Source organism: Falco cherrug, chromosome 1, assembly GCF_023634085.1.
Source record: "Falco cherrug isolate bFalChe1 chromosome 1, bFalChe1.pri, whole genome shotgun sequence".
NCBI classification, from domain to species: Eukaryota; Metazoa; Chordata; class Aves; order Falconiformes; family Falconidae; genus Falco; species Falco cherrug.
In genome coordinates, this window is record NC_073697.1 from 82,073,836 (window position 1) to 82,093,793 (window position 19,958).

At 38.7% G+C, this 19,958-nt stretch overlaps 1 protein-coding gene across 5 annotated transcripts in view; it reads right to left on the minus strand.

Annotated features, from left to right (window-relative positions):
- Positions 1-19,958, minus strand: part of MARCHF1 (membrane associated ring-CH-type finger 1) — a 258,944-nt gene that overhangs the window by 39,393 nt on the left and 199,593 nt on the right. For 4 of the 5 annotated variants that reach the window (XM_055701239.1, XM_055701245.1, XM_055701225.1 and 1 more), the window contains 3 exons: positions 18,807-18,857; positions 5,836-5,915; positions 4,820-5,560 (listed from right to left, as the gene is read on the minus strand). In XM_055701239.1, the coding sequence (XP_055557214.1) occupies positions 4,820-5,560; positions 5,836-5,915; positions 18,807-18,857 (872 nt within the window). The remainder of the gene's footprint in view (positions 1-4,819; positions 5,561-5,835; positions 5,916-18,806; positions 18,858-19,958) is intronic. The other variant, XM_055701253.1, reaches the window with a different exon arrangement.

Here is a 19,958-nt window from a genome sequence, read left to right on the forward strand (position 1 = left end):
CTTGCATCCTTCTGAATCACAGAGAGCTTCCAAAAGAGACTGCACAGCCAGATGGCTAAAGAGGTGACAGATGCGGCTTTGAGCCATCAGGTGGAGAATAGAATTAACCAGGATTTCACACTGCTTCAGAGACTGATGAACAGTCAGGGCAGGAGATTCCTATCAGAAAGTCACCTTGCACAAAGAAGGCTTGGGACAGGAGGGTAAGCAGCAGCTACAGTTCTTTCAAAGGAAGCGGTGAGGAGCCGCAACGAGGTGCAGGACAGGATTCAGGGATTTAACTTCAAATGACGGAATGGATCATCCTCGGACCCCAGGGAAGGCGCTAACACCCCAGCAAGAAACAGGTTAAAACCCCTTTAAGGTCTGGCAGTTCAGCATCCTCTAGTTTTTGGTGATTTTAGAGGGCTCCGGATGGTATTTCAAGTCTTCAGATATTTCTGTTCAGTTCCAATTCCATTTCAAGTATTCTGCGCTACAGTTTAAATTATTTACTGGATCCAACTTAATGGCTTCAGTATAAATATTTAAAGTGAGTGTTAGGTTTCAATGGCAGCATTTAAGCCTATATATCTATCTTCTGTTCACCTTTCTCTTTTTTTCCTCAAGTCCATGAGGACTTGTTTCCTCCCAAGTGGCTTTCTGTCTGCTGATTTTGTGAGCACTCTACTACATGAATACGTCAGCATGTAAGTATATTCATGGGAGATACATTTTGCATGTCTTACTAAATAATAGGAAAACCAACATGTTACAACACTTGATTGCACAGAAAGAAACATCATAATCATATCGCCTCCTGTCAAATGCAATGTACACTACTTCCTACCTATGATTGTGCTAACACATAGAAATGCCCATACTAGTCTTTTTCTAAGTTTATAATGACCTTTTAATTAATACACTTTTTAAAGCTGTTTTCAAAAAATTATTCTTGAGGCAGATTCTGCAGATTTCATGAATCAACTTCATCATGTCCGTTACTCCTCCTCCTCTTTCCTGCCATCCCTCTGGAATGCCTTTACTCCTCAAAAGAGGGTCTGCCATTACCTGACTGTATACAGAGCCATTCATGGAGTTCAACAAAATGACAATTCTACTTCCGATAAGCAATTTTTTCATAGTGAGAAACTCCACTTTATTCAAGGGTGTGTGGTTTCTTTCAGCTAATTACAGTTCAGTGTTATTGCTGAAATGACTGCATCAGTATTATAAAAAGGTTTATGCCAGAAGCCTAACTAGTCAAACAGAAAATATCTTTCAATTCTCCCATCATAAATAATAAAAATACCATGAGATTAATTCAAAGTCAGTTCACAAAGCACTTAAGATACAGCAGTGGTAATATCAATTAACCGCTTTTCTTCCCTTAGTAATTCCCTTGTGAAAATCCATGGGAATAAATCCTCACAACCCATGCACTGTCTTGTGTCCCACACATAGCTTTTCCCTTCAGGCAGATCACCCCTAGGCAGACCAAAAAAGCTATTTCTGAGGTTGTGCCTCAAGGCACATGACAAATTCCAGAGTAAAGTACATACAAAGAAAATCTCAGACACAGAGCAACTTCGGAAAAGGGGGATCCAACCATACTGCACAATTGAGAAAGCCTACCCTGTGAATCTAAAAAAAAAAATAAATAAAAAAAATAAAAAAGTAGGTGTCAAAACAACTCAGCATGGTCAGAATTCACATAGTTGTCCCTAATCCCAGAAGCAGAAACCTTGCCTTCTAATGGGCCCCAGAAGAAAGGAGTACTTTCAGGGAAGAGACTGCAAACATCATCATTGATGCCATGTCATAATTTCATCATTCTGGAAACACAGCAACAGAGACACTGTAAGGGGAAATGTCTCCCCTGACATGCCAAGAGGCCTGTGTTAGACTAGCTGCAGTATATCTTGTGCCGTGGCACTACGTGTTATCCGACTGACGCGCTTACGCTAGAGCTGGGTGTGTGTGTCCTGCCGCGTTCCTGCTCACGCAGCTGAACAAAGCGTGGAAACTGCTTGTAGCCTTACGTGGGCATAGAAATGCGTTCAAGAGGAAATAAAGGGAAAAGATTGCCTACCAAACAGTTAAAGACAAAATAACTGGCACCAGGAGATGTTTAGGATCCCTGCTTTTTCCATTTAATCCCATCTGGGCAAGAGCCACTCCTCTCAGCCAGTTTTGTCACATCAGTTAGAAGATATAAATGCCTAGGTTGAAAAACTTAAAGAAACACCTCAAGAAAACAGTTTTTCCACATCACAATCAGCTATGTTAATCCAGTCTGAGAACAAACATCACCAAAAAATCCTTTTTCTATTTCCCATGCAGAAAAATGGTCACTCTATATATGCACATCTGCACTGAAACGTTGGTTTTTTTGTTGTTGTTTCAGATGCAAGACTGTGAATCTGAAGAAAATCATATCAGGTCACAAGTCAGTTAAGTGTAGAGACCCGTCTTGAAAAACCGAAACTACAGTCTACACTGAATTGGTAGTAAAAACACGTCATCTTTTTTCTTCAGCTGTCTACTAACTGATTAAGACAACTTACCAGCTCTGAAAAATTAACGTGCTTTTTGACTTTGTACTGTTTTTCCTAGATGTATTATCATCACTATGATACACCTAGTAATGACAACAACAACAAGCCAGCATTATCCCTGACAAGAAGAAAAATGCAATTATGACTTTCTTGACAAATTTTGCACAACAAGGCAAGTTATTAACTGTGTTGAGTTTAACTCTGGTTGTTCAAAGAGCATCTCCACTGAGAGTGAGCCTAGGGACACATACTTTTCAAGTTTTCAACCTTCCCCTACTAAACAAGAGCCTAGCTGAAAAGTTTGCACGCATATCCAAAAAGTCCATCCTTGAACCAAGCTCCAAGACTTACAAAAAGTGCCTGGATAATTATAGTAAAATGGAATGGGTCAAGAAGACAGATGAAAGACTGGAGTCCACTTTCCACCTTAAAGCGAAGTCCAAGTCTGGGGACTCAGGCATCAGTTCGCATTCATCTACGTCAGACGACTACAAAACTTTAAAACTTTTACTTTAATTTCTCTCTCTTTTTTTTTTTTTTTTTTAACATGGTATAATTAAGCCCATATAAAGACCTGAAATAATAATTCAGGTTTTGGGTAGCTCAAATTCTTAGTAGTTATTAAATGGCCCTATTTTATACGTACTGTGGCTACTACACTGGATCTTCAATACATGCAGGCCTGCTGGTTCAGAAATTTAAGACAGTTCTGAAGCTGTTGAAGTAGTTACCTGCACATCTCTGAATCATACCACATAGACACGCTCCAAGTGCATCAAAAACATGTTAACATGTTTACCACTGCTGCTGTATCTGCATTTCTGTAAGGTGAAGAGGTCCCAAGCCAGGGGGGTGGTCCTGACATAAAAGCTGATGTACAAACATGGCTGGACTTTGAAGACTCTTAAATTGTCATGGCAGACAAGTCAGACAACTGAAATATCCATTCTTGCTTGGTAAGCATAACAAGAGCGCATAGCCTAGCTGTGTTAGTAGCGGGTTGTATCTCCTGCTGTGAAAAAGCACAATTCCTGCACAGCATCTCTTTTCTTTTCAAAACTAGGATCCTTGTAGTGTGCTACTAGGCTGAAGTATACTGTGGAGCTGCATGATGTGATACTGTGAACACTGTGGAGCTGCATGATGTGATACTGTGAACTTCCTCATTCTGACTATGTTTACATTACCACGCAAATTTCTTCCCAGCAAAGAAAAGTGAGAAGTTCTGGGTTACTGTATCAAGAAACTAAGCCTGATCCTCATTTACACTTTGTAGATGAGAATCAATGCTGGCCCTCAAGTTTGGACTGGGGAAAAACAACCAAACCAAACACCACCACCCCCCTCCCTGACCCCATTCCCCTCCACCCCCCCAAAAAAAAATTTTAAAAAATTATTTGTTTCAGTTCTGTAAAACTTATGGGATGGTGCATAACACCCAGGTTGCCTAGTAGACAAGTAAAATTCATACTTTAGCTCAGAAGTGGCCAACTTGCTATCATTCCTAGGGGAAAATACTCCCCTTGCACAACTGCATGCCTCACACCAAGGGTATCAGACTGTCAGAAGCCTGAATTTATGGATTAGAGAGAACTGTTGGTTTTGCTTTTTCTTTCCAAAAGCTTGTTTTAATTTTCATTCTGCCCAACCATCCTTTGTACCTTTGCAATCCTTGTGATGGGTACCAAACTACCGGTCCCCTACCCATTCACAGTGCAGAGCTGTTCAGCGCTGCCAATACCCCTGCCACTCACGCCCGGCTGGAGGGGGTGCTTCGCAGGTACAGTCCATCAGATTGCTGTGATAATGCGGCTCTAGAGGACACTGAATCAAGACCATACGTTTATTTCATGAAAGTCAAAGAAAAGTGACAACGGGACCAAAGCTGGATTTGAACTGATCACCTGAGGAGGAAAAACTCCGTATCCCATTGCATTCAGCTGTCAGGCGCTGCCTCCCTCGCTGCCTCTGGCTGGGGATTTAAAACGCAGCAATACTCTGCCAGAGGACACAGTGTGTCCGTCACCATGAAAAAAAATGGAGCAAAGAAAAATATTTGGTTCCCTTGTAGGATTTACTGCTTTTAAATAAGAGAAGTATCTTTTCAGACTGAGATACACTAACATCTCTGTTAGCCAAGGTTTTTGTGTTGCTCCACGCGGCCTGCCTAGCAGCTCATTACTGAGAAAAAGTGACAGAGAGCAGTCAAGAGAAGGACCCTCAACCCCCGGTGGTGAGAAACTCCTCTTAAGAACGTAAAATCTTTCTTATTAGGCACTAACCTGCACACTTCTAAATCATCAGACCAGTCATCACACAACACTGGAGGCTTCTGAACAGCATCAGTCACACCGGACCCTGCCCCAGCGGGTGCTCTGTTATCTGGGACTGCCAGAGCATCACTGCCAGAGCCTGCGTCTGCAAAGTGCTCCTTGGAACCTCTGCCGTGCCTAAGGAAAGACGCAGGCTGCCGATCTCTGTAGTAGCTTTTCCCTTTGCTTTTCCCACACTTTCTTGAGGAAATCCTTGCTTCCTGAGATGACACTGAAGACTGTGACTCCTTAAGCTTTGGAACCCTTCTTCGGCGGTGATTTAAAGTAGGATTCTCAGGGTCAGATACCTCTTGCTTCTTTTTCCCCATTGTCCCCAAGGTGACAAGTTCGACAGCATTATTCTTTGAGAACCAGTCCTGGTTACTGCACGATCTACTGTTCCTTCTCCCTCTCCTGGCCATTCTGGCCTTTTCTCTTGCTCTCCTCCTAGCCTGAGCCCACTGACTCTCATCCGAAGATGATGATGAATCAGATGCCTTCCAGCTGGATCTCGCAGGCTCAGGATGCAATTTGCATTCTTTCCCCTTTCCTTGCTTTTCTGTATGCTCACCATTGTCTCCAGTCTCTCTTTTCCGCCTAAACCTTCGTTTTACTTGTTTCTTACCAGACTCCCTATTAGAAGGGGTCAGCACCATGACAGGGGTTGCATGTTCAAGCTCATCTTCTGACAAGTCATGCAAAGTAGTAGATCTAGACAAAGCAGTAAGCAAAGGAAAGGGATGGAAATGGTAAAGGTGGATGGGAAGAGAGAAATCACCAAAAAAAAGAATGAAAATGAGAACATGAATTCTAATAGAAAAACATGAGACCGAAAAGCAAAACCAGAATGAAAACAAAGATCAAAAGACAACTAAAGTCTATGTAAATTATGAATAGCGTTAAGCGGAAGCAAGAGCTACATATTATTTAATAAAAACAACTATCAAGCGTCAGCCAGATTAGAGTGTATTTTTCTCAGCACATACCTACAAATGTCCTGAGTGGAAGGGCAGACAGACAACCGTGACTGACTCCTGGGAGCTGTTCCTGTTGTAGGACTGCTTGCCTGTTGAAATAAGTTAGACAGTTTGGAATCTTTGTCCATGAAATACATCGCAGATATTTTACTGCTTTGCCACATGACTACAAAATTAAAGTAACTGTCACTGCTGTTCATAGCACACTGCTGAACACATACAAGCTCACAGAATACAGGAAGCCTGACAAAAAGTGAAACCTATTTGTGGAACTAAATATGACCAAAGTGTTTCAGCTCTCGTTTGCTCATGGCTACTTTTTGTCACTGTTTGAGGAAGCCACTTTCAACATTCGAGTTGTCATTTTGGTTTTGATCTACTGTAAATGTCTGATGGGAAAAGGATGTTGTTTTTATTTCATGCAATCAAACCACCATGGCGATGCCTTTCAAAACGGAGTGAGGTGCCTTTACGTTACACTGAGTGATGAAGAGCACAAAGCTAACTTGAGTGGACTGACAGAACAGCAAGAAAATTAAAGTATGTTTTAAAAGGTTTTCAAGGCAATCAGATCTTCTAGAGTGCTGAAAAAGAACTGATGAGCCTGAGAAGACCAAAGCACAGGCTGCATCGCCACAGAGCTAATCGCATTCTCGAACAGCAAGAGAGATTTAAAACACCTGCAGTATGTGACATTTTGCTCATAAAGTTGTTGATACAAATTGTAGACTCAGTTGCTCAATACTTCCACTGAAAACATTATTTTGATGGTGTTAACAGCAACCCATTTCAACGTGCCTCACAGTCTAGTGGCAGCACAGCTGTACAGAATCCAAACTTAAACCCAAGGCTTTGTGATTCTTCAGGATTACTCATGAGGTACAGTACTGTGGGGAGAGGGTCCAATAGAAATCATTCTTAAGGCTATGACCTTCCTTAAGCTGATAAGGGCATTAGCTTTTAGTATGCACCTCTATCCCATTGTGAGCACCATGACCAAATAGAGACAAAATACTACCAGCCTAAGAGTTCCACAACATCACCCACCAGATGCAGGGGAAGAATGCAAGGGTACAAAGTACAAACAACACAAAGGTGTAAAGGCTGTCATCCCAAGCGTTTGTACTAGCAAATCGAACTCAGTCACACATAGAGTCCATAATTAAAATTATTTCTAGCTCACCTTTCACAGACATTTCTGTGGTGTCAGTTTGAAAATTTATAATACAAGCAAACATACATAAATACAGCAAGTACCTGCTGACAATTCACTTTCATCCAAGGCTTTTAATATCCATTATATTTCATGCATAGATTTTTTTTGGAATCATCAGTCATCACTACGTGCATTTTTGCTTTTAATGGGATAACAGCTGAGACTCAGGAATGGTACTTTTGCATGAAAATAATCTTCTAGCTTTGGAATTCAAGTAACCTTTTTTACCTCTTGATTAATATTGCAACACCAAAAACATTAATAATTCTTTACTACCAGTTCCATGAAATGGAACTCAGAGGTATGAAAACTAAGCCAACATGGGAAATTAAACTGATAAGGCATTTGGGCACAATCCTTATGTTCAAATGTCTTTTCAATGTCTTGGGTGCCCCAGGCAGAGGAGGAACATTAGTGTGTCTACATGCAGCGAAATTTCTCCATTTCAACTACATGTATTAGAAACAGATGGTGTATGTATGGTCAGGCACATATTTCCACTTGCGTCTCTATGATTAGTTTGACGTGATCAGGCATACCATAAGGTATGTAAGGACGGAAGATGTAGAAATCAGCACCAGAGCCATGCTGTTGGGCTGCAGGCTGCTGCTGTGTGAAGCAACGTCCCTCCAGACTAAACCCCAGGTGAAGGACTGCTGAAGAAATCCAGCCCTAGGGTGAAGCGTGGACTCCTGCACTCAGGCCTCATGACTGAATTCATGCCTCACGGCCCATTTCTTTCTCCCCTCGCACTGTTACCATTGCTTCTTTCAGGACCTCAGGGGTTCGCCTTGCTCTTACGTGGTGGTCAGGTCATCCTCACGCTTAATGCGAGCCCCATATCACCTTGCCACAAGCATTGCCCTTGGAAGGGATCAGGACTGCAGCTAAGCTGGCCCAGGAACTGCACAGCAAGTCTGCACAAGTTCAAGAAACTTTCAGCAGCTATCACAGCAGGAAGTCAGCTAGACCGCTCTTAAGAGGGCTGGAATCAAGCCAAAAATTAAAATAAATTCCTTGAAAAGCTTTTACACTTATTATTTGGGACTGGAGACCAGTGGAAATCTAATTATTTTAAGATAACAATTACATCACCACTTTTATTGCTTAAATCTTACATTTTACTCTCAGCTGTAAAGAGGTCTGGACTGTTTCAGCCCTGCTCAGTCAAATTTACTTTCTAGTTCCCCTGCACTGGCATAATGATGTTAAGTTTAGTTGCACATAACTTGGAGAAAGGTTTATTTCCTTCTAAAATAATGTATATCAAATTCTTTTAATAAGAACGAATGCTTTTTGCTTGTTTGTGTAATCTCTATTGGAGCAAACCTGACATCTGGTCAGGCAAAAAGCCTGTGCGCTACTGATGTCTTCAAAAACAAAGCAAGAAAACTACAACATGCCAAGTTACATACAAGATAATTCAGATTATTTGCAAGCAAGTTTCATTCAATGGGTTTCTACAATTTTTAAATACAATTTTTTATTTTTATCTATTTAAAATAGCTTCTAATGGTAAAAATCATAGAACCATAGAATACCAGGTTGGAAAGGACCTGGACCTCAAGGATCATCTGGTCCAACCTTTCTTGGGAAAACACAGTCTAGACAAGACGGCCCAACACGCTGTCCAGTTGAATCTTAAGTATTCAATGCTGGGGAAACGAAAACGAACAGATGGAGTGATTTCTAAACCCAAGAAAGTTAGTGTTTCTGACATTCACTATCTGATGTTTAGTTACGGAGCACACAGGTACTAGAGGGCCTTATTTTCTGAGTAATTCCTGTCTCGCCTCTGTATATTAAATGGGAGTGCAAGGATCTGTTAACGTCAGGTCTGTCCCTGTTACCAGGTCATAATTAATATAATCGTTCCCAGCCAGTCGAGCTGTTTTTAAAAACTTGTACATTCCAACCCAGCTGGAAGCCTATTCCAGACCTTTACCCCAAAACCCCTTTGCTTTGCCACCCTACCGATGTCCTGACAGCACAAACTGCATCTGCTTTCTGCTGCAAACACTGGCTCTGGGCTTAACTGTTTCAGTAATGTTCCCTCTCAGCCATCTCCTCTACAAGTTATACATCCCAAACTCAATTAAAAAAAAAATAAAAAATATTCTTTTAAGTCCAGCCTCACAGTGAAGATACCTAAAGCAGCATTTAGTCAGCTGGTGTATTTATGGAGCACAGCATACAGCCGTAGGGAAGGTCCAGTTCGATCCCTAGAAGGGATGCAGTTGCATACGTACAGCATTTCACTCCCCTGAAGGGCAGAGCAGGCTGATGAACAACCTGAGTGCTGCCCTGCACAAGTTCCACGTTCCTTCAGTCCGCGCTGCCCTGGAGTCTGCCGGACTGTGCTGCCACAAACCACGGTGCTGAACGAGTCCATCATTCCGGCTCACAATACAGGCTTTCTGCTATTTTAAATCAACTTTACTGCTACTTTCAGTGACAAAATGCAAAATCTTTTAAGTGACATCAAGTTTATTTTAAAGGCATATCAGACAAAGCAAAACATGATCATCTGAATATACTGTGCTCACATCACATAAGTCCAGCTGTTATGGGAATGTATATGCAACAGATGTTGGATACAGCCTCCAGCAGACAGATCTTACTGCTATAATTGCTATCCCATTACTATATTGCTATTTAGCACACTCAATATTTTGAGATACTGTATTTACTGAATAGAGGGATCAGATGATGCTGTGGATTCCAATTCCACTTGGCAGGCAGAATAATGAACTTTTTTTTTTTTTTAATAAAAAATGTGTTTCTTGAATGAATATCTCCTTCAGACAGCTTAAGTGTACAGCTCATTGGAATCAGAAAACTAAACCAGCACTGTACTAATTTTATCATAGCAAATTGTATCAGCAGCATAATTAAATGTGGTAATTCTAAATAAAGATGTCTGACTTCATTTATAAGCAAGGCAGCTCATTTCTCTATGCCATCAACACAAGGAACATGTTTGAGGGATAATACCAACTGCAGCTGATTAGGTTTGGCATTTCAGAATTGTTAGTAGAGACAGATTCCCCACTCACCACCTTCTACTGTCTTGGTCAGTTTAGATTAACTCCCTTGTCAAGGATATGCAATTCAATTAACACACATGACAGGGCACTTATCCATAATTATTTTTGATATGTTCAACAGATTTGATAGTATGCTTTTTAAACAGAATACTGGTAAATACGGAATCTTCAGGACAAGTGAGATTATGATAATTTATCTATAAATACAGAGTTTTCAGGACAAGTGAGGTTATGATAATTTATCTAACACAAAGGGACTTTAATATCACATGCGTGTCCATGTTGAAAGACTGCAGCAGCAACAGAAATGGGAGACAGAATGAAGTTCAGCTGATGAAAACAATATGAATTTCAAATCAAGATTGCCTTTACTTTGGTGTTCAAGATCCGGTATAATTTTCCAGAAAACAACAAAACCCAAGAGTCCTCACTGACCTTAACACTACATGCTGAAACCAGTCCAAGAACTTGAGCTGAGTTGTGCTCTGAAAAGAGAGAAGGGCTCTGCTTTGACTTAACAGAAAAGCTGAGTGAAAACACGTTCCACTAGTGCAAAGCATTCACGTAGAAATCGAGTTAAGCTCTAAATTAACAAACCAGGCATAATGAAAAGCTGATATAAATGGCTCCACGGATATCACCAGAAAGGCTAATGAATCCTCTAGTGCCTCTGTCCTGACTAAGGAAGGCCAGAGGCATTTCCAAAAGCTGTTCAGCTTGCAACACTGCTTAAGTAGAAAGTTGCCGAAAATTGAGGGATGACAGGGCAGACAGGGAATATGACTAATGTTTTTATACTCCTACGAGATATGCCTTATAGCAGTGATGCATCACAGAATCCTCCGGATCCCACCAGCCAATATATTAAAAAGCTGAAACTCTATCCATCAAGGAATGGATACCTTAGAAGATTAGAGCAGTTTGCATGGCAATAAGCTCAGCAGGAGATCCACCTGCTTTTGGTTTGAAAATTTCTGCTTTGTAAACAATGCAACTTTTAATGGAAAACATCCATCTCTATAGGCCAGGTGTATCCTACAAAGTATGTATTGATGGCAACTGAAACTGACTCACATGGGACTTCTTGGTTTTGTTTTGCTTTTTTTTTTTTTGCCTTTTTTTCCCCTTCTTTATGATTGAGTTCTTGTTCTGTGCTCAGATTTCAAAGTTCTTATAGTCTGATGGCTTACAGCAACTGTTAAATTAACTGCTAACTCAATTTCTGTTACATTTTCTTTCACAGATTTTTTTTTAATTATTTCCTGCACATTTCTTCCTCAAACCTTTTTTTTCTCTCCTGCCCTCCTTCCCTGCCTTCCACCTGCCTCTGAAGAGAAGGAATAAAGGTAAAAGTAACACAGAAGGAAGGAGAGGAAATATCCTTACAATTCTGCTGAATGATACCGTCCAGCACCTTTGACAGTCAGTATGATCCTGTTATACAATGGTTTGAAATCTAAATCACCAAAGCAGGTTTACTTTCCATCAAAGTAAAATAAAAATTGCAAGTGGCAAACCTATCCTCCCATTTAAAAAATGAACCCAAAAAAAGCAATTACAACTTTGACTTGTAGATTCAAACAGCTTTTAAATTTCTTTTCTCCTATCTTACTGATCTATCTTAATCTTTATCTTAAAGGCACAGGTTCTACTAAAAAAATCCACTCTTTCTACAGATGTAGAAACACTGCTAGGTAAGCTTTGAAATATCAGATGGACTGTAGTTTGAAAAAGTCTTTGTACTGCACCAGTGCAGTATTTTTGATTCATGATTCTCCTGAAGGATGCATCTTTCTAGGCATTATCACTTTCTTAATAAAAATGTTTTGTAGTTCTTAGAAAAAAAATGCACTGATGTAGGTGATTGAAACAAACGATGAGCTGGCCTTTAGACAAAAGGTGCAGGGTCCTGAGACCAGCAGCTTTTGACCATCTATAGGGAGCCAAATGCAAATTTAGCCTGTAGGAAAAGTGAAGCATAAAACCTGCTTCTTTGTTGTTACTGGGTTTTGTAGTACTTTAGTTCTAAAGGCAGTCAGTTTTCTTATTCAAAGAATATAATTTAGAATTTTTTTCCTGAAGAGGGCATCTGTTTTCACATATCCTTCTATCTGCAAGAATTAAAGCCTCAGAATGTTTCTATATACCACACAGCTGTCAATCATATGACATTCCTGCCATTCTCCCACCGGTGTATACGTGTGTGAGTGCACACACTCACCGTACTCTTTGTTTGGTCTGATGGGTTATGCAGGAGATAGACAGGATAAAATCCCATCTGTGAGGATATCATTATTATATTTGAACAACTCTACTCTGCTGTGTATTTGATATCTAATTATTCCAGTCCTGAGGAAGAGAGAAACCTAAATGCACCAGACCAGACCACAAAAGCTGTAGAAAGGATATTGAAATGACTAAACCAAAAGACAGTGAAAGGCTAACAATGCATTATTACAAAAAACAGGAGACACCATATTTTCACGAAGTGCAATCTACCTCAGACTGCAGCAAAAAATAATTTTGTTTCACCGTATAAATAAATTTGCTTAATTGAATTCTTTTTAGGACAAAGACCTGAAGCATGCTTCAGAGTGCCACAGTGAAAAAATAAAACGCCATATAAAAATTTCCAGGAGTACATATGGAGCAGGTATGTTACAGATCACGATTCTTGTTGAAAACCAAGCAATAAGCACATGTAATAACTTGCATACTGTGTTTACTGAAAACAAATCAAAGCTACTTCTCCTGTATCTTATTGCCTATAACAGGACAGGACTGAAATCTGTGATAACACAATGTCTTTACAGAAATGGAAATTATATAAAGGCATTATGCACATAGTAAGCTTCTATAAACACAAACTTTGTGGTACTTACTACATTTCAAACATATATACAATTTTGTCTGGATGTGTCAATGTGGCATGTTTAGGTATACTCAGAATACACAGTAAGAATTGTGACTTAATAAAACAGAATCTGTATAATTGTACGTATTATTGTATACAGCTACATACAGCTGTATTTTTATATATGTATCCCCTCTCATTAGAACATGAGTTTAAAACAGATCAAGTGTATCCAAGAATAAACTGAAAGCATATTTTTTTCCCTAAAGATTGTCCCCTGCAACTGAGATGTATTTAATGCAATTTTATTCAGGAGTTCAAATTTCAGGCAGATTTAGAGAAACTCTGCAGTCATGCCTTTTGTTAAGCTTCCTACAAATAAAAAATAAGTTGTATGGGCAAGCCACGAAGTATTCTCTAGACAAAGAAATTAAACATTTACATCTAAGAAGAAAAAAAGTGCAGCGATAGTTATTAATGCCATTGTATCTAGTTCTATTTTTTTTGCCTTGCTGTGTTTTATGGTCTGATGAAAAAAAAATACTTTTCACTAACTTGTTTACTTTGTGCCGTTGTTTTTTACAGTAAATCTGAGTTAAGTGCCAGGTTAGTCTTTATCTTTGATATTAATGATTCTGTTTATGAGCAAGAAGAAACATTTAGATGACTAACATAACATTTACACACACTTTCTAATGACAGTTTTGTATACACGGTAATATTCACTGTAACAGCACTGTTGAAGGCTGACATTTTACCCTTTACAAAAGGACGGACTTGTTTTTTTCTTTGTTTATTTTCTTTTTTGAAATCTCTACGTTTTCTCTTAGTTGGTCACTACAGTAATTTAGAAGCTACACTTGGAAAGGCTGGAGCTACATCGTTCCTTGAAATAAACCCAAAACACACCAATCTTGAAAAAAATTGTCATTTATGACTAGCATGAAATTGGCAAAGAACAGTAAGAATAAAAAATGTGGATTAACCTGTACCAGTGCAGTCCCCTGTAGCAAAATGCAAGGGGTCACACAACTGCTCTTTTAGGATTCAGTCATGCAAAGGTATCTGGGAGCTCTGCAATCCTCTTTCAGGCTATCAAAGTCCACAATACGAACTTCTTAAAGAAAAAAAAAAGTGAGTTCCTTTATGCTTTTTCCACTATAAATAACTATCATTTGTGTTTACAACAATTCAGACAGAAGATATTATGAATTGTCTGCTGGTATCACCGCCAAAGACATGGGGGTATGTTTATCCATTAGAAAATGCACAGTGTATGCTAACAGTGCGTTCTGCTTCAAGTTGTGTAAATCACCCAAACAGGGCTCTTCATACATTCACCTCGTACTGAGAGAGCATGAAAAATCAGAGAATATAAAAATCCATGTGAAAGAGCATTCAATTCCAATGGAAGAGATTAAATGGAAATTTAATTATATAAAATTATATAAATGACAGTCAGTTTGTGAAATATATTTCAAAATCACAAACCAAGTAGCTCAAATCAACAACTGGCAGCAATAAATTTTTCATCTAAGAATTTAGCGGGCCCTACCTTGACATGCTGCTGTCTTTTGGTTTTCATTCATATCTTACTGAGAGGAGCCCTACCTGACATAAGAAATCAGTACAGAAATTGCATAAACATATAGTAAAACCAATTCTTTCCTTTCTCTGTTGTTTTTCATATTCTAAATTAGACAAATGAATATTATTACACAGAATATTCCAAAATGATCACCTCACTTCTTCCTGATGTAAGTCAACAGAGTTTTATTAGGTGGATGTTTCAGATACTTGTAAATAAAAAGTGTTCTAACACCTGCTCCAGGCGTTTGAGAAGCAATTGAGCCAAAACAAAAATCAGGCAATTTGCTGCAAGCCTGAGTTTCTCTCCACTGAAAAATAAGCCCAAAGTTCCCATCAGAGAATTTCAAATCTTACTGCTGAGAGCGCATCCTTCTCTAAGGAGCTCTTGAATCGTAATTAACATGCAGAAAGATAATTACAATGTGTTAGAAACACTGCTTCCAGAAAACACTTTAACAGAACCAGGCAGCCTCAGAAGCACATATAAGCATAACCTCTACAGACCGTAATTCAAACACAAGATTTGCTCCACTGGTTAACCACAACAGAAAGAAATCAATCCACCAGATCCTTCTCAGACTAGCTTTCCTCTTACATTATACTCATATTTAGGAAGACATAACAAATTTAATGAAAAAATCTACAGTGCAAAGAAGTAGGTAGTAGCAAATAGGTAACAGACAAGGTCAAGCTTTTAATTTGTGTAGATTTTAAATGCACCCAGATAGGATAATTGTAATTCTGAAATCCAGAACACTGCACAGGACTAGCTCTTACAAAGAATAAAGTTGCCCCTACTACCAGCACCATGGGAATGGATGGGACAGAAAGTCTAAGGGTTAAAAAAATAATAATAATTTAGAAACAGCAAGGCTGGTTTCTAAAATGCACATTTCCAATACTTCTATGTTTTTATTCATACGTATTACAGTAGGTAGGTTCTGAAAGCCGTAGTTAGTAACTAGGGCTCCCCTTTGTCCCTGTGAGATAATGCAAAATACAGATCAGTCCCAAACACGATCTGTTACTCCCAGTGCCAGCAGGGCAGAAGGTAAGAAGACTTGTGTATTGATTTATTGATTCTACAGGGAAAATCTAGGTTACTACCAGAAATACAGCAGAAATCAGACACTGATACATTTTCCTAATTGTCTCTGCTTGGAAAACCAGCTGAAGGAGTTGCTCCTGGAGACCCAGGGCAGTGTTACCGATGTATGGGCTGACGTGAATGAACACTGTCACAGGTGGATCTTCACTGCGGACAGTCATGGCTGCCTGTCAGGCAGGAGTACCAGGGAACAGGCAGACAGGACTGGGCAGAGTAAGGAACAATGAGAGTACAAAATGATGCCAGATCACTTGCAAAAATTTGCAATTATCTCAGTGGTTACCCCACAAATGGGATATTTAAGGTCACTGTAATGAGCTGGAAAAGAACAGAGATAGATCAGCAAATTAATTTGGGCAAATGCTCTCTCCTTCCGACCTGCCAACCAAAACGGTGCAGGAGGGCCAAGGGCAGGGGGCATAGAGCACGGTGCCTTATGGGGACAAGGGCCAGTGGGAGCTATAGCTGCACCACATCGCTTTCACCGTTCATATACTCTTGCCCGCAAATAAAATAGCAACTGATTCTGTGCTGAGTCGAGTTAACAGAATGGAAGTGCAGGATTTTGCTTTACTCCTACCATATTGATGAAATACTTCATTACACATGTAAAAAATAATAGACTTTTGCAGGTAGAGCTATGTAATACCATAGTTACATGAGAATAATTTGTAAATATTCCAGTTGGCTTAATTTTATAATAGTACATGTACAGGTATATTGGACAGCTACTGTTTTTACTTAGTTAACGTGTATTACATTAGACTTTAAATTTGTATTGAAATCACCTGAATATTTTAAGTTTTGTCCTTTCATTTGCAGAAATAGTTTATCACTAAAATTCTTATCATAAACTTACATGCAAGATAAAAAAAGTCTTTGCAATGCGCTACATTTCTGCACTCTCGATGGGCAGCAAAAGCCAACAGTAAAATTAAAGCGTTGATTTCCCTCTTGCCCCTCTAGTGAATATCTGATTTTAAAATCTATGGATTGAATTGGTATATACCAACTAGTATCTGGTAAATAACAAACAAACCAAAGCCATTCCTTCTTAGCATGTCTAGATAAGTCACATTCAATGTTCAACAATTCAGTTTAAGCTGTAATACCATGTACTTCAGAGTTAATGTACCTGGTGCACAAAATTGCCCAAGCACACAAGCAAACCTCAGGTGTTCTCTCTGAACAAAAAAACGTTAAGAGTGTTAAGAAATATGAATCTGTATTTGCAGAATCTCGGCTACATTGCATTTCACAAACGGTGGTACAAAATCCAGTGATACCAGGGAATGTCTACCCTGTATATGGGACAGGAGCTCCGTATACAACCAAGGGTGGCGTACACAATACACAGTAACTATTACAATATAACTGCCTATTTGACCCTTTTTAGCTTCTTCATACAGGCAAATGAAAGCAGTAAAAGACAGTGTTTTGATTACCATAATTTATATTTTTAGATACAGACTTTCTATTTTTTTCTGTAAATTGAAATTTTTACTGTGTGCAAGATCCAACACTGCACAGAACTCAACTTTTGCCTTTGGTGTGTAGTTTACATCACCTAGATGCTTCCTATCTTGTTTTGAGGTGCAATATTTGTTACTATTACTTTATGCCATGCGATACTAACCTGAAAAGTCAGGTGTTTGCTTTTCTGTTTATCTACACAAATATACCCTCCTGTTTTACAAAAAAACAGCCATTTTGAATCAGACAACAAATTGGAAACTAGATTTCAAATCAAATGTCTTTCAGCATTTGAAAAGCTTCACTGGCAGGTACCTTCACATGGAAAAATTGATCCAAAAGAATGAATGATGCTATACATCAGAAAAAGATTATAAGCATGCCTGGAAACCTTGCTTTTTAACTTACTACTCAAAAAGGTGCAAGTACACCTTTCTAATAAGCATCTATACTTATTTCTGCAGAAATTACTTCAAAACAACTGTTAGTCACTGCCATCGTTCTCATGTCAATGAATATATTTATGTTTTGTCACCGTGTAACCCACACAACTGACTTAAAGTACTATCAAGTCAACATAGATTTACAGTAATTACAACTATAGACATACATGTAAAACTTTTAGTGAAAATAATACATACAATTCACTGTGATCAACCTTATAAGTGCTTAACTATATATTTTTTAAAAATAGGCAGCAAGTCAGGAAAAGATCAGCCATATCCTGCAACAGGCTAGATACATTCTAAGCCTTTTTCCTTGCATTTTTTTTTCCTTCTTAATGTAAAAGAGCAGAACCTAACAAAAACCTAGTTTCTTTAATTCAAAAAAACACTGTTGATTTTTGTTTGGGTTTTGTTGTTTGGGTTTTTTTTGGGTTTTTTGGTTTTTTGTTTTGGTTTTTTTTTTTTCAACTCTGAGAAGAAAACAGTTCTACAGTGTGTACCCCACAGACAAAAATACTGTGGGGAAGGGCCTTAAGGATACTGTGCTTGCACTGAGTGCAAAATATTTAATCTGTAGATACAAACATAATACATGATGGACGCTTAGGCTGGGATTCAAACAATTATCGGATTTTCATCTTTTACTTCCTATATATCCTGGCTTTTTGGCATAATTTCAGCCACATCTGAACCAAAAATACAGACAGAAGGGGGTTAAAACCAAAGAACTCCAGTACAAATCACATTCTGCCTTTTCCTAAAGTTTCCCTTCTCCGTTTTTTAGAAATTAAAAAGCATCTAGATATAAAGTCCTGGTTTCTGTGAACCATAAATTCCTGTAAAAGGAATTCAGAATTCAGTCTGAAAAGATGACACATTCATAGCATTACACATTGTGGTTGCAATTATTTGATTCGGGCAGGGTGATAAAAATCAAGTAGGAATTCTATCTTAAACCAAAGCATTAATGTAACATTAAGCAGTTGTGGGAAGCAGGTGAAAAAGGCGCAACTGTTATTTACTACTTATTATTACACGTATGACAGTAATGACTAATTGTATATTGATACTTTAAGATGCATTTTACATGGTAACCATAATGTTAGGCAGCAAAAAATTAAAATCTGCTGTTTATAAAGAAAACATCAGAATATGCATATATGGTTAAATGAAGTAAAGTACCATATTGCATTTGATAAACTTGGTGTTCTTTAAGTTCTATACAAAGGAAACAGATATCACATACCTTTGAAATGTTACTTGATCGACTTGTGGAACGCCCTGGGGATTTATCATTCTGGAAAACAAAATTGAAAGACGAAAAAAGTTATGTAATTTTAATTCTAAGAAGTTGTTGTACTCTTTTTGTGATTGTGCACACAGTTTCTCTTCCTCTGTTTTTCTTCAGTTTGACTACTGACTGTACGATGGAAGACAGCTCAACAAATAAACCATTACAACATTCATGCTCTGTAAGAACATTCAAGTTCGGTAACAAATTAATGTTGTCACTTAATTACCGTTCCTTTATTCCACAGGTATTTTTAACAACATTTTGAGTGAAAGATTAATGTGTCATCACAGCTTCTCATGAAAACCGGTACTCTTGTATGAGAGGAGCATTTCATGACAAATAATAAAATCCACCTAGTTACATTGGACATATCCCTGCTTAAAAAGTTGAATTCATCCTTTCAGGAAAATTAAAACAGTACGAGATGACATCCTGGCCAGATATGCTGAGAACAACAAATTGTAACCAGTCATAAATGTAGTTCAATGTAACATTACACCTCCATCCCCCCTTGTTCATGCAAAACACACACACACACACAGACACAGACACCCCCCCCAACACCACACCCTGAACTCCAATAATAAAGTGTATGTTGAATGTCTCCATTTCTATAGCATTTATATTTGATATTTCTGGCAACCCAAATGAGGAAGTGAAGCAGAGGTTCAATAATTCGTTCAGTATTTACACATCCCCAGCAATAGATTCAGCTTCATTTGCACTGAAAAGGTAAAAGGGATTTCAGAAGCAGTGCTCATCCCCTTGGTAAATGCATGTCTTAAGGAGGTCACAGAAATGCTTCTCTCAGCACTGAGAATGGAAGTTCAAACACTCAGGTGAAATATTCATATAAACAAGGCTGATTTCTACCGAGAAGAGGTTGAACTAGACAGCATTTGTGCAAGTTTGTTAGATAACTTGCTTGGAGGAACAGGGGGACAAAACCCAAAGCAGACCTTTCACCTGTGCAGCTTAATTTGCAATGCATGCATCACTGTGGCAGGCTGACACATACGCTAATAATTTCATGCACACATGTCCATCGAAGGCTTTCAACTTGACCATGACCCCCCTCTCCTCATCCTTCATTTAAATACAGAA